This window comes from Macaca mulatta, chromosome 3 (genome assembly GCF_049350105.2).
Source record: "Macaca mulatta isolate MMU2019108-1 chromosome 3, T2T-MMU8v2.0, whole genome shotgun sequence".
Lineage (NCBI taxonomy): Eukaryota > Metazoa > Chordata > Mammalia > Primates > Cercopithecidae > Macaca > Macaca mulatta.
The window spans coordinates 50234264-50254323 of NC_133408.1; the positions used below are offsets into that span (position 1 = coordinate 50234264).

At 48.7% G+C, this 20060-nt stretch overlaps 1 protein-coding gene across 29 annotated transcripts in view; it reads left to right on the forward strand.

Annotated features, from left to right (window-relative positions):
* STYXL1 (serine/threonine/tyrosine interacting like 1) overlaps positions 1–20060 on the forward strand; it is a 56512-nt gene that overhangs the window by 33479 nt on the left and 2973 nt on the right. For 24 of the 29 annotated variants that reach the window (XM_077996573.1, XM_028845653.2, XM_077996570.1 and 21 more), the window contains 4 exons: positions 988–1133; positions 9191–9336; positions 13235–13332; positions 16083–16195. In XM_077996573.1, the coding sequence (XP_077852699.1) occupies positions 1125–1133; positions 9191–9336; positions 13235–13332; positions 16083–16195 (366 nt within the window). In that variant the 5' untranslated portion in view covers positions 988–1124. The remainder of the gene's footprint in view (positions 1–987; positions 1134–9190; positions 9337–13234; positions 13333–16082; positions 16196–20060) is intronic. The other 5 variants (XM_077996565.1, XM_028845659.2, XM_077996564.1 and 2 more) reach the window with 1 other exon arrangement.

The window sequence follows — 20060 nt, forward strand, 5'->3', positions numbered from 1 at the left end:
TTGGAATCATACACTTTAAATGGGTGAATTGTATGATATACAGCATACAGTTTACATATGTATGTGGTATAAATATAATATATTCACGTATATAATAAGTAAACCATATGTATACATATGAGTGGTTAACGAGCTGGCAGTTTCTGCAGACTCTGAGAGATATATATTGTATAATGTTGTGTATCATACTATATATCTCAGAGTTTACAGAAAAGAAGATTAACTTAGGCTGGGCACGCCTGTAATCTCAGCACTCTGGGAGGCTGAAGCAGGTAGATTGCTTGAGCTCAGGAGTTCAAGACCAGCCTGGGCAAAAAAAGTGAGACCCTGTCTCTATAAAACAATACAAAATTTAGCCAGGTGTGGTGGTGTGCACCTATAGTCTCAGCTACTTGGGAGGCTGAGGTGGGAGGACGGTGTGAGCCCAGGAGGCGGAGGTTGTAGTGAGCCAAGATTGTACCACTGCACTCTAGCCAGATAGAGTGAAGCCCTGTCTCAAAAACAAACAAAAAAAAAAACCTGGTGGTAAGCTACTTTTAAATTTTTAACATAACTCATCTCTATACTTGCTTCAGCTTCCTAAATAATTGCGTTTCAGGCTGGGCGCAGTGGCTAAGGCCTGTAATCCCAGCACTTTGGGAGGCCGAGGCAGGCGGATCACCTGAGCTCAGGAGTTCAAGACCAGCCTGGCAAACATGGTGAAACCCTGCCTATACTAAAAATAAAAAATTAGCCAGGCATGGTGGGCGCCTGTAGTCCCAGCTACTCGGGAGGCTGAGGCAGGAGAATCGCTTGAACCCAGGAGGTGGAGGTTGCCGTGAGCCGAGATCACGCATTGCACTCCAGCCTGGGTGACAGAGTGAGACTTTGTCTCAAAAAATAAATAAATAAAATAATTGCATTTCAGAAGAAAGTGGCCATCCGTCCCAGCTCTAGACCAATGGCAGATACACAGGAGACATTTATGTCTTTGATCTCCACTCTCAGATGTGGTGCCTGGAGCAGCCATTGAGTATGGCAGGATCCTGACCCGCCTTACCCGCCACCCTGTCTACATCCTGAAAGGGGGCTATGAGCGCTTCTCAGGCACATACCACTTCCTCCGGACCCAGAAGATCATCTGGATGCCTCAGGTAGGGCCAAATGCTGAGCATAGGCAGGTCCAGATGGGAAGGATGGGCCTGGAGACTGACCCGTGGGTGACAGAGTAGGAGAAACAGGAGGATGGGACAGAGGATATAGAGAAAGTGGAGGAGGTGGGGTGGGTGGAGACTGGGCTGCAGACATGAATTTAGGGCGGCCAGGAGTCCAGGTCCAGTGTTTTTTTTTTGTTTTTGTTTTTGTTTTGAGACACTCTCACTTTGTCGTCCAGACTGGAGTACAGTGGCATGATCTTGGCTCACTGCAACCTCTGCCTCTTGAGTTCAAGCGATTCTTCTGCCTCAGCTTCTCTGGTAGCTGGGACTACAGGCACGAACCACCACGCCTGGCTAATTTTTGTGTTTTTATTATAGACGGGGTTTCACCATGTTGCCCAGTCTGGTCTGAAACTACTGACCTCAAGTGATCCACCTGCCTCAGCTTTCCAAAGTGCTGCGATTACAGGAGTGAGCCACCGTGCCCGGCCACAGTTCTTTATAAGGAATTGTTGGCTGTCTGGTTGAAACAGTGAACAAAGAGGGCAGGCTTAATGTGGACCGATTTCAAGGTCAGACAGGCAGGGGCATCACGGCTCGAGACCACTTCTTTTTTCTTGGCTGTCTGGTTCCACAAATCCTAGCTGGATCCAGAGGATACAAAAATACACAAAAGTGGGAAGGATTGGTCAGGCACAGTGGCTCATGCCTGTAAGTGCAGCACTTGGGAAGGCCAAGGCAGGAGGATTGCTTGAGCTCAGTACTTTGAGACCGGCCTGGGCAACATAGTGAGACCTTGTCTCTACAAAAAAATCAATAATTGGAGCTGGCTGTGGTGGGTCACGCCTATAATCCCACCCCTTTTGGAGGCCAAGCTGCATGGATCACTTGAGCTCAGGAGTTTGAGACCAGCCTAAGCAACATGGCAAAACCCTGTCTCTACCAAAAATACAAAAATTAACCGGGCATAGTGGCCCACCTGTAGTCCCAGCTACTTGGGAGGGTGAGGCAGGAGAATTACTTGAACCCAGGAGGCGGAGGTTGCAGGGAGCCGAGATCACGTCACTGCTCTCCAGCCTCGGTGACAGAGTGAGAGCCTGGCTCAAAAAAATAATTGAGAAGAGAGATGGGAGGATTGCTTGAGCCCAGGAGGTCGAGGCTGCAATGAGTCGTTACCATGTCAGTGTACTCCAGGCTGGTTGACAAAGTAAGACCCTGTCTCCAAAAAAAAAAAAAAAAAAAAAAAGGGAAAATCAGCCAGGTGCGGTGACTCACACCTGTAGTTCTAGCACTCTGGGAGGCCAAGGCAGGAGGATTGCTTGATCTCAGGAGTTGAAGACCTGCCTGGGAGATATAGTGAGACTCCATCTCTATTATAATTCTTTTTCAGTAGAGACAGGGTTTCACCATGTTGGTCAGGCTGGTCTCCAACTCCTGACCTCAAGCGATCCACCTGCCTCGGCCTCCCAAAGTGCTGGGATTACAGGCGTGAGCCACTGCACTCAACCTATTATAATTTTTTTTATACAAAAAGAATCAGATATGAAACCCCTTTGTCCATCACCTATCTCCAAACGTTATCAACTCGGCCAGTTTTGTCATAACAAAACAATTTTGAGATACCAGTTCCTGTTGCTGAGTGGCCCTGTCTGTAGGGAAGGCAGTGGCTGGAAGCTGAACTATGTCAAGGGACGCCCTGGGTATCTGGAGCCCAGAGAAGAGGCACTTGAGCTTCCCAGAGCCAAAGCTGAAGGAGGAGGAGCTTTCGAGGAAGAGAACTGGGTGGAGTTGTCTAAGGTTAGCACCAGACTGTGCAGAGATTTGCAGGCAGGGCCTGGTCTCCAGAGGGTGCCGTGTACAGATGTCTGGCTTATTGAAGCGTCTGAACACAATGGAATGTAAACAGAAAGTGGTTTTAGCTTTTTCTAACAGTTGTCTTCTGCTGTGTTCCCCTTCCTGCCCTTAGCAACATCGTGAGCAGATTCCATACTTTCTGGCCACCTGATGGTTACAAAAAACTTCAATCGAAGTCATAGTATAGAATGACTCAGCAAATGTGACTATTCACAGGATATTTGATTGTGTTTAGGAATTGTTGCTTTTTGAAGGTTGTAGTGACATTGTTATGGTTATTATAAAGTTCAAGTCCTTATCTTTTAGAAATACAGAACAAAATATTTACGGGTAAAATGATGTGATGTCTGGAATTTCCTTTCAAATAATCTGGGGCGAGGTGAGAAGGCAGTGAGGGTATAGAGGAAACAAAATTGGCCAATGAGTTGTTAATGTTTGAAGCTGGGTGATATGTATGTTTTAGAGACAGGGTCTCAGTCTGTTGCCCAGGCTGGAGTGCAGTGTGCAATCATAGCTCACTGCAGCCTCCACCTCCTGGGCTCAGTATCCTCCAGCCTCAGCCTCTTGAGTAGGCAGGACTACCGATGCAAGCCACCACAGTTGGCTAAGTTTTAAAATTTTCTGTAGAGACAGGGTCTTGCTATGTTGCCAAGGCTGGTCCAAAACTCCTGACCTTAAGCAATCCTCCTGCCTTGGCCTCCCAAAGTACTGGAATTATAGGCATGAACCACCGCACCTGGCCAACTAGTGTATAGTTTTGAAATAATGGTAAATAAAGGAAGTAAAAAGACAGTCTAGTAGAAGCTAGGGCAGTTTAATATTCCAACCTCAAATCTGGATCAAGTCTCATCTCTTCCCTGCCTCAGAGCTGGGCAGCCTAGGGTTTGCTGGGGGACTCAAAGTAGGGAGGGATGGGGGTTAGCTTTAAGGACAGCTGCTCTCTTCCCCTCTTCTGGGCAGAGGACCTTTGGCAGTAGGGTCCAGAGTGGACCTGTCTGTGTGTCTGACTGTGTGTCAGTGGTGGGAAAGCTCCTGCTCTCTGGCCCCGTCTGGCTGTGTGAGCTGCTGGTGGCCTCTCCTGCTGGTTTGCTCGGGACCCAGCTCAGCCTCACCCTGGCTCCTTCTGGGGCTGAGGATCTCCCAGAGAGCACAGCCAGCAGTGACTCCCTTCAACCCCTGCCAGGCATTTCCTCCAACTTCCTCCCCTTAACTTGGAAGCCCATGACCCCGTCCCCTGCCCCGCATGCCCACATTCCTTCACCAGGATCCCAGAATGATCCTGTGTGATAAGATAGGCACTTGTGCCTGAGGTCAGACATGGTCCCAGATCCAGGGTATGCATGTCTGGCTCACAAAGACATTCCCTTCTTCCACTGAGTTAACAGCACTGTGAATTTCAGCTCAACAGGTGGACAGTCAGTTAAATAAAGGAAGTAAAGACAATCAATCTAGTATAAGCCAGGACAGTTTAATGTTCCAACCTCAAATCTGAATCAAGTCTTACCTTCATTGGAACTCCTTCTTGATCTTGGAGGACCCCTTCCTGGCTTTGCAGAGTACAGAGAGGTTAATTTCTTCTCTGCAAACCCTACACTGCTGATAACTCATCACCGCTGCCCCCTCATTTCTGAAGCTTTAGTAAGGTGTAACTGACATGATGAACTGCACATATTTAAAAGGCCCAGTATGGTCCGTTTTGACAGATGCATATTCCTGTAACTTGCCTTTGCTCCTAGTCTAGTCAACTTGGGAAGAAGGTGCAGGATTGTGGCTGGGATAGCTGTGAGGGTTGGATTGGGTTACTTGTTTGCGGCTGTCTTTAGAATGCAGGTGACTGGCCAGCTGTGGTGGCTCAAGCTTGGAATCCTAGCACTTTGGGAGGTCAGAAAGGAGGTGGGAAGATCACTTGAGTCCAGGAGTTTGAGACTAGCCTGGGCAACATAGTGAGACTTTGTTTACACAAAAATTTTTTTTAAAGGCCGGGCATGGTGGCTCACACCTGTAATCCCATCACTTTGGGAGGCCAAGGTGGGCGGATCACGAGGTCAAGAGATCAAGACCATCCTGGCAAGCATGGTGAAACCCCATCTCTACTAAAAATACAAAAATTAGCTGGGTGTGGTGGCCCATGCCTGTAATCTCAGTTACTCGGGAGGCTGAGGCAGGAAAATCACTTGAACCCAGGAGGCGGAGGTTGCAGTGAGCCGAGATCACATCACTGCACTCCAGCGTGGGTGACAGAGTGAAAAGAAAAAAAGAAAGAAAGAAAGATTTAGGAGGTAGCACTGATCAGACATGAGGGCATGGGGGAGAGAGGGGGCTGGGATGATGCCCTGGTTTTAGGCGTGGGTGACAGGGGCTGTGATGTGGTTCATTGTGAGGAACACTCGGGAGGGATTGGGATGGGGGAAGAGGGACGTGGTTCTGGGGGAAGGCAGTGTGCCCAGTTTGGGCATATTCATTTGAGATACTGGTTTCCTTTGCATTGTGTCACTGAGCATTTACACACATTTTACAGTACAGTGTGTTTTTATCTACGTCACACCCCTTCCCAGCCAAACCCACACAACCGCAGAAAAGGAAGTTGGTTTCAAAACAGCAGGAAGAGGGGTTGATAGATTTGCTATGGGAGTTTTGTGAGTTCTTTTTTTTTTTTTTTTTTTTTTGAGACTGCATCTCTGTTGCCCAGGCTGGAGTGCAGTGGCACGATCTCGGCTCACTGCAACCTCTGCCTCCTGAGTTCAAGTGATTCTCCTGCCTCAGCCTCCAGAGTAGCTGGAATTACAGGCATGTGCCACCACACCCAGCTAATTTTTGTATTTTTAGAGATGGGGTTTCACCATGTTGGCCAGGCTGGTCTTAAACGCCTGACCTCAGGTGATCCACCTGCCTCAGCTTCCCAAAGTGCTGGGATTACAAGCGTAAGCCACCGTGCCTGGCCTTTGAGTGAGATTTTTCAAGTGGAAATTGAAAGGGGGATTTCATTTTGGCACCAGCAAGCTGAGCCTCTGGGTTAGGGGCAGCCCACATACTGGAGTAAGCGTTGGGCCTGCCGGCAGGCAGTGGGGTGATGCATCTCCATGTCACAGGCTTGAGAACTGGCTCAGCTTGGTGTCTGTTCTTTGCTAATGGCTTTCAAAGCTGGTGGCTTGGGAAGGATGTGGGCTTGCAGAGGGTTTACTGCCGTGGGAAAGGGAGTGAGAGTTCAGGTTCAGGTGGCTCTGAAGGACCCACACGCCTGAGGTCCTTAAGATTTATTTCTGAGTCGGACTTGGAGCCAGGGGACTTTCGGTACTGATTTTGATCTTTGGCAAAAGTCAGCATTTTCTATGGTGTAATAATGGAGAAAGTGGTCTCTAATCAGAGCCTCACGGAAACATCAAGTTATCCAGTGGGAGTGGAATTCTCTACTGCAGAACTTCTTTGAGAGTTTTTTTTTTTTTTTTTTTTTTGAGATGGAGGTTCACTCTTGCTGCCCAGGCTGGAGTGCAATGGCGCGATCTCGGCTTACTGCAGCCTCCGCCTCCTGGGTTCAAGTGATTCTCCTGCCCCAGCCTCCCAAGTAGCTGCGATTACAGGCGTGCACTGCCACCCCTGGCTAATTTTTGTATTTTTAGTAGAGATGAGGTTTCACTGTGTTGGTCAGGCTGGTCTCAAACTCCTGACCTCAAGTGATCTATCCACCTCGGCCTCCCAAAGTGCTGGGATTACAAGCATGAGGCACCGCATCTGGCTTTCTTTTTTCTTTCTCTTTCTTTTCTTTTTTTTTTTTTGAGAGAGAGGCTGGAGAGCAATGATGCGGTCATAACTCACTGTAACCTCCACTCCTGTGGGATCCTCCCACTTCAGCCTCCTGAGTAGCTGGAACTACAGCCATGTGCCACCATGCCTGGCAAATTTTTTATTTTTTATTTTTTTATAGAGACAAGGGTCTTGCTGTGTTACCCAGGCTGGTCTCGAACTCCTGGGCTCAAGCGATCCTCCCACCTTGACCTCCCAAAGTGCTAGGATTACAGGCATGAGCAGCCACTGTGCCCAACTTCTTCGAACCTTTGATTGCTAATGTACGCCTTGTTTCCAAGAGAGGAATCATAGATACAGCTGTCCTTTAGTATCCATGGAGATTGGTTCCACGACCCCCAGTAGATACCAAAATCTTTGGATCTTCAAGTCCCTGATACAAGATGGTGTAGTATTTGCATCTAACCTAAGCATATACTCCCATATACTTTATTTATTTGAGACAGAGTCTCGCTCTGTCGCCAGGCTGGGGTGCAGTGGCACGATCTCAGCTCACTGCAACCTCCACGTCCCAGGATCAGGTGATTCTCCTGCCTCAGCCTTCCGAATAGCTGGGACTACAGGCATGTGCCACCACGCCTGACCAATTTTTGTGTTTTTAGTGGAGATGGGGTTTCACTTGTTGGCCAGGCTGGTCTCAAGCTCCTCACTTTAGGCGATCCACCTGCCTCGGCCTCCCAGAGTGATGGGGTTACAGGTGCGAGCCACATCACCTGGCCCCTCTTGTATACTTTAAATCATCTCTAGATTATTCATAACACCTAATACAATGTACATGCTATGTAAATAATTGTTATACTGTATCATTTAAGGAATAATGACAAGAAAAAAGTCTGTACATGTTCTGTACAGATGCAACCATGAATTATTTTTCTGGATATTTTTGATTCAAGGTTGCTTGAATCCATGGATGTGGAACGCACAGATATGGGGGCAGATTGTGTTTGGTTATCTGAACCCCTGAACCCTTTTTTCATAGTGCCTTATGGAGGACTAGTGTTTCTTAGAACACACTTTGGGAAATGAAGAGATAATCCTTGTATTTGTTTCAGATAAACAAAAGGTTTTTTTTTTTTTCTTTTTTTTTTTTTTTTTGAGATGGAGCCTTGTTCTGTCTCCCAGGCTGGAGTGCAGTGGCACAATCTCTGCTCACTGCAAGCTCTGCCTCCCGGGTTCACGCCATTCTGCCTCAGCCTCCCAAGTAGCTGGGACTACAGGTGCCCGCCACATGCCCGGCTAATTTTTTATGTTTTTTAGTAGAGACGGGGTTTCACCTTGTTAGCCAGGATGGTCTCGATCTCCTGACCTTGTGATCCACCCACCTCGGCCTCCCAAAGTACTGGGATTACAGGCGTGAGCCACCGCGCCTGGCAAATGAAAGTTTTAATGATAACTTTGGACCTGGAACTCAGGAAGCTCCCATTTAAGTAGGTGTTTTGTTCTCTCTACCCCTCTACATATATGCTGGCTTCATCAGAATCATTTCTGGGCATGCAGGGTGGCTCCCATGTGTATCCCAACACTTTGGGAGGCTGAGGGAGGAGGATCACTACAGGCCAGGAGTTCGAGGCCAGCCTGGGCAACATAGCAAGATCCCATCTCTACAAAATATAAAAGTTTCAACATTATCTGGGTACGGTTGTGTGCACCTGTAGTCCCGGCTACCTGGGAGGCTGAGGCAGGAGAATCATTTGAGCCCAGGAGGTTAAGACTGCAGTGAGCTATGATTGAGCCACTTATACTCCAGCCTGGGTGACAGAGTGAGAGACCCTGTATCTTAAAAAAAAAGAAAAAGAAAAAGATGGGCCGAGCGCAGTGGCTCACACCTGTAATCCCAGCACTTTGGGTAGCTGAGGCAGGTGGATTACTTGAGGTCAGGAGTTCAAGACCAGCCTGGCCAACATGATGAAACCTCCTCTCTCTTCCTCTCTCCTTTTCTCTCCTCCTCTGTCCTCCTCTCTCTTCTCTCTCTCTCTCCTCTTTCTGTCTCTCAGTACTTAAATTCTGATGGTCTCCAAGTGTAATAAGAGAGTTATCCCTCTCCATCCTCCTGAGCCCCCAGTACATGCTGGGTTGTTAGTTTTGGGCCACAGTGTCCTCACTGCAACCTTTGTGCACCTGGCCAAGTGTAAACAGGTGCCTTGGAGGAAATGAACACCAGTGCTGAGACCTAGCGCTCTGCACCATGAGGCTGTGGCTCAGTCCCTTCGTCATGACTCGCCCTGTGCCACCCACATAAGTTTCCATGTGCCAATCTCTTTCAAAGTCTGGATCTCCATCACATTCACTGTCCCGGAACTGCCCTTTTACGCTGGTTTGATGAACTGTGTTTCAAGAGATAGACATCCGTCTTCCCTGAGGAATATGCTCATAGCTGCCTTTCTCCCTCCCCACTTCAGGAACTGGATGCATTTCAGCCATACCCCATTGAAATCATGCCAGGGGAGGTCTTCCTCGGCAATTTCAGTCAAGCCTGTGACCCCAAAATTCAGAAGGACTTGAAAATCAAAGCCCATGTCAATGTCTCCATGGATACAGGGCCCTTGTAAGTAAAGAGAAACAATTGATTTATATTTCGGTTTTTAAAAATTTAATATTAAAATTTTAATTATTATTATTATTATTATTATTATTATTATTATTATTTTTGAGATGGAGTCTCGCTCTGTCACCCAGGCTGGAGTGCAGTGGTGCGATCTTGGCTCACTGCAAGCTCCGCCTCCTGGATTCACGTCATTCTCCTGCCTCAGCCTCCTGAGTAGCTCAGGCGCCCGCCACCTCGCCCGGCTAGTTTTTCATATTTTTAGTAGAGACAGGGTTTCACCGTTTTAGCCAGGATGGTCTCGATCACCTGACCTCATGATCCTCCCCTCTTGGCCTCCCAAAGTGCTGTGATTACAGGCATGAGCCACCGCACGTGGCCTATTATTTTTTGAGATGGAGTCTTGCTCTGTTATCCAGGCTGGAGTGCAATGGCACAATCTTGGCTCACTGCAACCTCCACCTCCAGGGTTCAAGCGAGTCTCCTGCCTCAGCCTCCGGAGTAGCTGGGACTACAGGTGTATGCCATCACACCTGGCTAATTTTTGTGTTTTTTAGTAGAGACAGGGTTTTGAAATGTTGCCCAGACTGGTCTCGAACTCCAGACCTCAAGTGATCTGCCCGCCTTGGCCTCCCAAAGTGCTGGGATTACAGGCATGAGCCCCCACACCCAGACTATATTTTATTTTATATTTTATTTCATTTTAGAGATAGGGTCTTGCACTGTTGCCCAGGCTGGAGTGCAGTGGCACAATCATAGCTCACTGCAGCCTCAACCTTCTGGGCTCAAGTGATGCTCCTGCCTCTGCCTCCCACCTCTGCCTCCTGCCTCTAGATAGTAAAAGGCATTCTCTGGGCATGTATCCCAGAGAAACAAATACTTACATTCACACCAAAACCTGCGCATGAATATTCACAGTGCTGTCCAGCTGGCAAAGAACTAGACAAACTGTGGTAAATACACTCCATGGAATACCACTCAACAATCATAAGGAAGAAACTGTAGATACCTGCGGCAACTTGGATCTCCAGTAAATAAATGCCGAGGGGTGGGGCAGGGGGATAATTCCAAATGGTTACAGACAATGTGACTCCATTTATGTAGCATTTATTTATTTATTTAAAAAAAAAAAGAGACGAGCTCTCACTATGTTGCCCAGCCTGGCCTTGGACTCCTGAACTCAAGTGATCCTCTTGCCTCAGCCTCCCAAAGTGCTGGGATTATAGGTGTGAGCCACCACACCCAGCCTTATATAGCATTTTTGATATGACAAAATTTTAGAAATAGAAGACAGATAAGTGGTTGCCAAGAGTTAGGGAAGGGAGCAGGGGAGGTAGAGGTGGTTATAAAAGAACAACACAAGGAGCTGCACACAGTGGTTCATGCCTGTAATCCCGGCACTTTGGGAGGCTGAGGTGGGAGGACCACCTGAGGTCAGGAGTTTGAGACCAACATGGCCAACATGGTAAAACCCCGTCTCTACTAAAAATATAAAACATTAGCTGGGCATGGTGGTGCATGCCTGTAATCCCAGCTACTCAGGAGGCTGAGTCATAAGAATCACTTGAATCAGGGAGGTGGAGATTGCAGTGAGCCGAGATCACACCACTGCACTCCAGCCTGGGCAACAGAGTGAGACTCTGTCTCAAAAACAAGCAAACAAAAAGAAACAGAAGGGATCCTTAGTGTTGGAACTGTTTACTCTCTTGAGTGATAGTGGATATATAAACCTACACAGTGATAAATTTCTATTATTTTTTTCTGAGATGGACTCTCACTCTGTCGCCCAGGCTGGAGTGCAGTGGCACGATCTTGGCTCAGCGTGACCTCCACCTCCCAGGTTCAAGTGATTCTCCTTTCTCAGCCTCCTGAGTAGCTGGGATTACAGGCGCCCACCACCATGCCTGGCTAATTTTTGTATTTTAGTAGAGACAGGGTTTCACCATGTTGGCCAGGCTGGTCTCAAACCCCTGACCTCAGGAGATCTGCCCGCCTTGGCCTCCCAAAGTGTTGGGATTACAGATGTGAGCCGCTGCGCCCAGCCCAGTGATGAATTTCTGTAGAATTTACCACACACACACACACTCACACACACAGGTAAAACTGGATAAACCTGCTAAGACTGATAGATTGTATCAGTGTCAATATCCTGATTGTGACATTATGCTATAGTTTTGCAAAAATGTTGCCATTGGGGAAACGGGGCACAGTGTATCTACAAAGGACTTTCTCTGTTACTTCTTACCACTGCAGGTGAATCCATAATCTCAATAATTTTGTTTCTTTTTTTTTTGAGATGGAGTCTCGCTCTGTCATCTAGGCTGGAGTGCAGTGGCATGATCTTGGCTCACTGCAACCTCTGTCTCCTGGGTTCAAGCAATTCTCCCTGCCTCAGCCTCCCAAGTAGTTAGGATTACAAGCGCCTGCCACCACGTCTGGCTAATTTTTGTATTTTTTACTAGAGATGGGGTTTTGCCACGTTGGCCAGGCTGGTCTCCAACTCCTGACCTCAGGTGATCCACCCACCTCGGCCTCCCAAAGTGCTGGGATTACAGGCGTGAGTCACTGTGCCTGGCCTGTTTGTGTTTTTTGATTTTTTTGTTTTTGTTTTTTGACAGGGTCTCACTCTGTGATCCAGGCTGGAGTGCAGTGGTGTGGTCACAGCTCAGCTTGACCCAGGCTCAAGCAATCCTCCCACCTCAGCTTCCCAAGTAGCCATGTCTACTAAAAATACAACAATTAGCAGGGCATGGTGGCAGGTGCCTGTAATCCTGCTACTCTGGAGGCTGAGGTGTGAGAATTGCCTGAACTGAGGAGGCAGAGGTTGCAGTGAGCTGAGATCACTCAACTGCATTCCAGCCTGGGTGACAGAGCAAGACTCTGTCTCAAAAAAGGAAGTAAAATAAAACAGATAAAACAGCAGCCCCACCATCTCCATCCCTCTTACCTCTCTCTCTGCATTTAACACAGTGGGCTCATTCTCCAAGGTCATTAAATGTGCTTTCCTGTCCTCATTTAATGATTGCACCATATTCTAGGAGAGTACCATGTTTTGGGTTCATCATAATAGCAATGTGACATGTACTATGCACCAAGAAGATTGCTAAGTGCCCTGAACAGATTACTTCCCTCAGTCTACACAGCACCCCTGTGAGTTAGGTGTATTAACAATTTTTTTTAAAATTTTTTATTTTTGTAGAGATAAGGTCTCACTATGTTGCCCAGGCTTGTCAGGAACTCCTGGCCTCAAGCGATCCTCTTGCCTTGCCCTCCCAAAGTGCTGGGATTACAGGCGTGAGCCACCATGCCTGGCCAAGATAGGTACTTAAAAAAATTTTTTTTTGGCTGGGTGTGGTGGCTCACACCTGTAATCCCAGCACTTTGGGAGGCCAAGGCGGGTACATCAGCTGAGGCTGGGAGTTCAATGACCAGCCTGGCCAAAATGGTGAAACCCCGTCTCTACTAAAAATATAAACAGTAGCCGGGTGTGGTGGCACATGCCTGCAATCCCAGCTACTTGGGAGGCTGAGGCAGGAGAATCGGTTGAACCTGGGAGGTAGAAGTTGCAGTGAGCTGAGATCACGCCACTGTACTACAGCCTGGGCAACAGAGTGAGACTCTGTCTCAAAAAAAAAAAAAAAAAAAAAAAAAAAAAAAAAAGACGAGGGTCTGGCTATGTGATCCTCCCATCTCTGTCTCCCAAATTACTGGGCTTAGAGCCATGAGCCACCACACCCAGCCTGGATGTTGTTTTCCAGGAGAGGTTGAGCTACCTGTGCACATTCCGCCTTACACAAGCTCAGCGTCCTCCCTGTGGCCCTTCTGCTGCGATGAAAACCCCGCAGTGGGGTGGCTTGCATTCTGCATTCCACCCGATGACCTGTGTGGTCTTTCCATGTAGTTTTGCAGGCGATCCTGACAGGCTTCTGCACATCCGGATAGAAGATGCCCCAGAAGCCCAGATTCTCCCCTTCTTACGCCACGTGTGTCACTTCATTGGTAAGGAGCGTTCCTTGGCCGGGTAGCAACTGGCCTGTGTCTGGGAAGCAGAGGGGCAGTGGAGCCTCCTTCACAGGCTTATTCTGGATCACGACTCCCCATGCTCTGGAGAGAAAGGGCCCAGCTCAGCATATGCCCCACCTGGGTGAGATAAGCTCCAGGACACGTCCAACTTCTCGGGAGCCCTCAGTGAAACGAGCAACAGTGGTGTTTACCTTGAGGGCAGTGGGGCCCAAGATTGTGAGCTGAGCGTCCTGGGCTCTGGCCCTGGCTAGATGGCTGTGCCCTTCTGGGCTTGTTGTAAAATGAGGGTGATGGCTACCCACAAGCACACATGCTCATGGAGGCTCTAGGCTGTGCTCTGGGGACCAGGAGGTAAGTCTCTCTCCATCCCCGCCTTCATCCTTGGTCTGTGGAATGTGGGTGGAACAGAAGGGAGACTACAAAGCTCTTTCAGTTCTCACTTCCAAGATTTTCTTTGTTTTGGTTTGTTGGTTGGTGGAGTTGGGGTCTTGCTATGTTGCCCAGGCAGGTCTTGAACTCCTGGCCTCAAGCGATCCTCCTACCTCAGCCTCTCAAGGTGCTGGGATTATAGGCATGAGCCACCACACCCAAGTGGTGCCCACCAGTTACTTAATTCATCACGAATGGATTTTTAACTCGTTCCCGCGGCTCCAGATTGCCTGAGGAGAGTAAGATGTGTAGAGAGAGCAGGGCTGAGTCAGGTTGGAGTCCCCACCCCGTGCCTGCCTGTCTGGCACCAACAGCTCCTGGCCTGAGCCACTGTACCAGGGGCTGGAGCATGGCGTTTTGGCCCAACCATCCCTTATTTTAAATTTTATTTTTTTGAGACAGAGTCTGGCTTGTTCACCCAGGCTGGAGTGTAGTGGTACAATCTTGGCTCACTGCAATCTCCACCTCCTGGGCTCAAGCAATCCTCCTACCTCAGCCTCCTGAGTAGCTGGGACTACAGGCACGCACCACCGCACCCAATTAATTTTTGTAGTTTTAGTAGAGATGGGATTTTGCCACGTTGCCCAAACTGGTCTTGAACTCCTGAGCTCAAGCAATCCACCCTCCTCAGCTTCCTAAAGTAGTGGGATTACAGGCGTGAGCCACTGCACCCAGCCCCAACCATCCTTTATTTGTCTAGCACATGTCAAATGTCACTCGACTAGGGCCTGAGGCCGAGACTTCCCATGTGTCCCACCTCGAGGTGTCAGAGCCTTGTGGCCCAAAGAGGGCCCCCATCCAGCCTGCCTCCCTGGGTAGCACTGAGCCAGTCAGTGGATTAAACTACACGCTAAGTTCCTTTATTCAGATGGTGAGGAAGGTGGCCATCGTCATCTCTGTGTCTTCCTTTAGCCCTGGCAGTCTGTGATTTTGCACTTGGCATGCTAATCTTCAGTTCCTGAGGGTTGCCAGACCAGCCTCGGGTGCCATCTTAGGTTTCCTCTCCCTGGGCAGGACTCACAGCTTCAGGGGTGCTGTGATTAGAGCTGATATTTCTGTGCCAGGCACTGGGCTCAGTACAGAACAGAACCAAACCGCATGGAGGAGGTAGTATACTGTGATCTCATTTTCCAGATGAGGACACTGTGGCTTCAAGTAACTTACCCTCCAGCCCGGGCAACATTGTGAGACCCCATCTGTACAAAAAAGTTAGCTAGACATGGTGGCGCATGCCTGTGGTCCCAGCTACCCTGAAGGCTAAGGCAGGAGGATTACTTGAGCCCAGGAGTTCAAGGTGGCAGTGAGCTGTGATTACATCACTGCATTCCAGCCTGGGCAACAGAGCAAGACCCAGTCTCTAAAATAAAATAAAAATAGGCTGGGCACAGTGGTTCTTACCTGTAATTCCAGTACTTTGAGAGGATGAGGTGGGCAGATCACCCGAGGTCAGGAGTTCAAGACCAGCCTGAACAACATAGTGAGACTGCATGTCTATATTAAAAAAAAAAAAAAAAAAGTTGGGCGCAGTGGCTCATGCCTATAATCCCAGCACTTTCAGAGGCCAAGGCAGGCAGATCATCTGAGGTCCAGAGTTGGAGACCAGCCTGGACAACATGGTGAAACCTTATCTCTATTAAAAATACAAAAAATTAGCTGGGCATGGTAGCAGGCACTTGTAATCCCAGCTACTTGGGAAGGCTAAGCCAGGAGAATCGCTTGAACCCAGGAGGTGGAGGTTGCAGTGAACTGAGAGTGTGCCATTGCACTCCAGCCTGGGCAACAAGAGTGAAACTCTGTCTCAACAAAGAAAGAAGGAAAGGAGAGGAGAGGAGAGGAGTGGAGAGGAGAGGCGAAAGGAGAAGAGAGCAGAGGGGGGAAGGAAAGGAAAGGAAGTAACTTGCCCCCAAGCCCCATGGCCAGTGAGTGGCAGTCAGGATTGGCACTCAGGCTACCCTGGCTCTGTCAGTTCCTGACTGTTCTCGGAATGATGGTGGTCCCATCCGCCCCATCGGTAGCAGAGCTTCCTGTGCTAGAAGCCTGCAGTTCAGAAGGTCTTTGCCGGGTGATGCTGGTTGCCCAGGCATGATTTTCTGGAACTTCCCGCCAGGACTGAGGGATGCCCACTTGTTAGACAATGAAATGGGCTCCCAGAGAAATCATGGGACTTGCCGAGGTCATGTGGGCTGGTCTTGAACTCATGCTTGGACCATGGGCCCATGGAGGCCAGTGTCTGACAGCAACCCAGGCCCACAGGGAGGAGGGCCAGGCATGACCCAACCCCCCACTTCTTTTTGCAGATGTTCACCGTCACCTTGGCTCTGTCATTCTGATCTTTTCCACCCAAGGTATCAGCCGCAGCTGTGCCACCATCATAGCCTACCTCATGCATTATAACGAGCAGACCTTGCAGGTATGCGTTCCCCGAGCCGGGCTCACAACATGCCACCCCCTGGGAGGTGGGGTCAGAGCGCGACCTGGGAGGAGTGGGGCCCTGGCACTGCTTTGGGAGGAAGAATCCCAGATAACTCCAAGTCTAGGGTGCCCCCCAGCCCATGTCACCCAAGGGCAAGGCCCCAGCGTTGCAGGCTTGAGGCCTGAGGCTGGATACACGGGACTGGCCCAGGGACTCAGGCCAGGTCAGGCTGTCCTGCAGCCCCCTCAGCATGGCCCCCACTGCTGTCAGTCTGTCCACCGGTGTTTGTTTGGTGTTGCCCAAGGGAGAACTGCTTGGAGTCCCAGAGCTGCAGCACAGGCGCCCACCCACCCCCGCCTATCTCCCTATGCCTTGGGCGCAGGGTCCAGAGAGGAGAGGGAAGCAGGGACCCATCGTGGCAAACCCAGGCAGATCTCGGGGCTCCTGACTCTGAGACAGCGCCTTTTTCGGGTGTCTGCCCCGCCTGTCACAGCCTGTTCGTGATCTCAGAGGGCTTGATAGGACCTGCAAAGCCCTGACATTTACCCAGGGATGTGTTTGGGGGAAGGAGAGGGACAAAGAATAAAACCCATTAGCCAGTGGGTTTGGTTGTCACCCGTGTATGCACTTTGCGGGTGAAGTTGCAGGCTAGAAAGGCTCTTTTTTTTTTTTTTTTTTTTTTTTGAGATGGAGTCTAGTTCTGTTGTGCAGGCTGGAGTGCAGTGATGCAATCTCCACCTCCTGGGTTCAAGTGATTCTTGAACCTCCACTGCAAACTCTGCCTCCTGGGTTCAAGCCATTCTCCTGCCTCAGCCTCCTGAGTAGCTGGGATTACAGGTGTGTGTCACCACACCCAGCTAATTTTTGTATTTTTGGTAGAGACGGGGTTTCGCCATGTTGGCCGGGCTGGTCTCGAACTCCTGACCTCAGGTGATCCACTTGCCACTGCCTCCTGGGATTACAGGCGTGAGCCTCTGCGCCTGGCCTAGAAAGAGTCTTGGATATCCAGGAATTCTGTTCCTGGGTGTGTGCCCAAAAGAAGTGGAAGCAGACTGGGCACGGTGACTCACACCTATAATCTCAGCACTTAGGGAGGCGGAGGTGGGTGGGTCGCTTGAGCTCAGGAGTTTGAGATCAGCCTGGGCAACATGGCAAAATCCTGTCTCTACAAAAAAATACAAAAATTAGCTGGGTGTGGTGTTGCACACCTGTAGTTTCAGCTACCTGGGAGGCTGAGATAGGAGAATGGCTCGATCCTGGGAGGTGAAGGCTGCAGTGGGCTGTGATCATACCACTGCACTCCAGCCTGGGCAACAAAGCCAGACGCTGTCTCAAACAAACAAAAAAGAGAGAAAAAAAATCAATTTCAGTGCCTTTAAACTTCTAGGAGTACCTTTGTCTTTTAAAGACCTTCAAATAATAACAAAACTCCAGAGACACTGTAATAACTAACAAACACTGACTCCTACCTGCCTGATAAGTATTTATATGTCGTTAAAACACCTTCACAATGACCCTGTGGCATAGCTATTGCTTTTATCCCCATTTTGTGGGAGGCCTGGAGAGGCCGGGTACTTTGCCTTAAGCCCCAGAGCTGTAAATGGCAAAGCTGGAATCCAAAGCACGGCTGGAGAGTCTGGGTTTTTAACAGGGCCCTGAGGCGGCAGGGAGAACGCTGGCCTTGCAGCCTGGGCATTGCCCCTTACCACATGTGACCTGAGTACCCTTCACCCTTCTATCCCTTCAGTCGGTAGAATGAGGTCGACAGCACGTGTCTCTCCTGCCTGCTGCATTTGCTGTGAGAGTCCCAGCAGATGCCTTCTGGGCTGGAAGGGGGATGTGTGGTTTATGATTCTTCCTTCAGGGCTTATTCTGACCCAGTGAGGACATAGTAAACCTTATAACTGCAAGCTCTGCCCCTCACACCACTTTTTTTTTTTTTTTTTTTTTTTTTTTTTTTTTTTGAGACAGAGTCTCACGCTGTTGCCCAGGCTGGAGTGCAGTGGCGTGATCTCGGCTCACTGCAAGCTCCGCCTCCCGGGTTCCCGCCATTCTCCTGCCTCAGCCTCCTGAGTAGCTGGGACTACAGGCGCCCGCCACCGCACCCGGCTAATTTTTTGTATTTTTAGTAGAGACGGGGTTTCACTGTGGTCTCGATCTCCTGACCTTGTGATCCGCCCGCCTCGGCCTCCCAAAGTGCTGGGATTACAGGCTTGAGCCACCGCGCCCGGCCCTCACACCACTTTTAAAAACTTTGTGGTTAAAATATACATAACAGGCCGGGCGTGGTGGCTCACGCCTGTAATCCCAGCACTGTGGGAGGCCGAGGCAGGCAGATCACCTGAGGTCAGCAGTTCGAGACCAGCCTGGCCAACATAGTGAAACCCTGTCTCTACTAAAAATATAAAAATTAGCTGGGTGCGGTGGCGCATGCCTGTAATCCCAGCTACTCTGGAGGCTGAGGCAGGAGAATCGCTAGAAGCTGAGAGGCAGAGGCTGCAGTGAGCCAGGATTATATCATTGCACTCCAGCCTGGGTGACAAGAGCGAAACTCTGTCTCAAAAAAAAAAAAAAAAAAAAACATACACACACACACACACACACACACACATATATATAACAAAAAATTTACCATCTTAACCATTTTAAAATGTATAGCTTAGGAGCATTAAGTACACTCACATTATTGTGCAACTAATCTCCCAAACTTTTCCATCTTGCAAACCTGAAACAGCAACTCTTTACTTTCCCCCCTTCATCACCACATGGGAACCACCATTCTACTTTCTGTCTCTGTGAATTTGAGTACTCTAGGTACCTTATGTAAGTTCCTTCCTTTTAAGGCTGAATAATAAATATTCCATTATATGTGGAATTCACCAATAAACCCATCTATGCTAGGTGCTTTCTGTTTTGGAAGATTACTAATTATTGATTCAATTTATTATTATTATTTTATTATTTTTTTTGAGACGGAGTCTCACTCTGTCACCCAGGCTGGAGTGCAGTGGCACGATCTCGGCTCACTGCAAGCTCCGCCTCCCGGGTTCATGCCATTCTCCTACCTCAGCCTGCTGAGCTGCTGGGACTACAGGTGCCCACCACTACTCAATTTCTTTAATATATGTAGGCCTATTCAGATTGTCTGTTTCTTCTTGTGTGAGTTTTGGAAGATTGTGTCTTTCAAGGAATTGATCAATCACATTTGTGGGTATGAATATTCTTTTATTCTCCTTTTAATATCTGTGGGATCTGTAGCAATGTTTCCTCTTTCACTTCTGATGTTAGTAATTGTGTCTTCTCTGAGTTAGCCTGGCTAGAGGAAGTATCGATTTTATTGATCTTTTCAAAGAAGTGGCTTTTGGTTTTGTTGATTTTCTCTATTGATTTCCTGTTTTCAATTTCATTCTTTTGCATGGGGATATCTAGTTTTCCTAGCACCATTTGTTGAAATGACTGTCCTTTTCCCCCATTGAATGGTCTTGGCATACTATCAAAAACTGCTTGACAGACCGGGTGCAGTGGCTCACACCTGTAATCCCAGCAGTTTGGGAGGCAGAGGTGGGCGGATCACCTGAGGTCAGGAGTTTGAGACCAGCCTAGCTGACATGGCAAAACCTCGTCTCTACTAAAAATACAAAAATGAGCCAGGCCTGGTGGCGCATGCCTGTAATCCCAGCTACTTGGGAGGCTGAGGCACAAGAATCACTTGAACCCAGGAGGCGGAGGTTGCAGTAAACTGAGATCGCACAACTGAACTCCAGCCTGGGCAACAGAGTGATACTCAGTCTCAAAAAAAAAAAAAAAAAAAAAAAAAAAAAAAAAAAAAAAAGCTTGACCATATTTGTAAGGGTTTATTTCT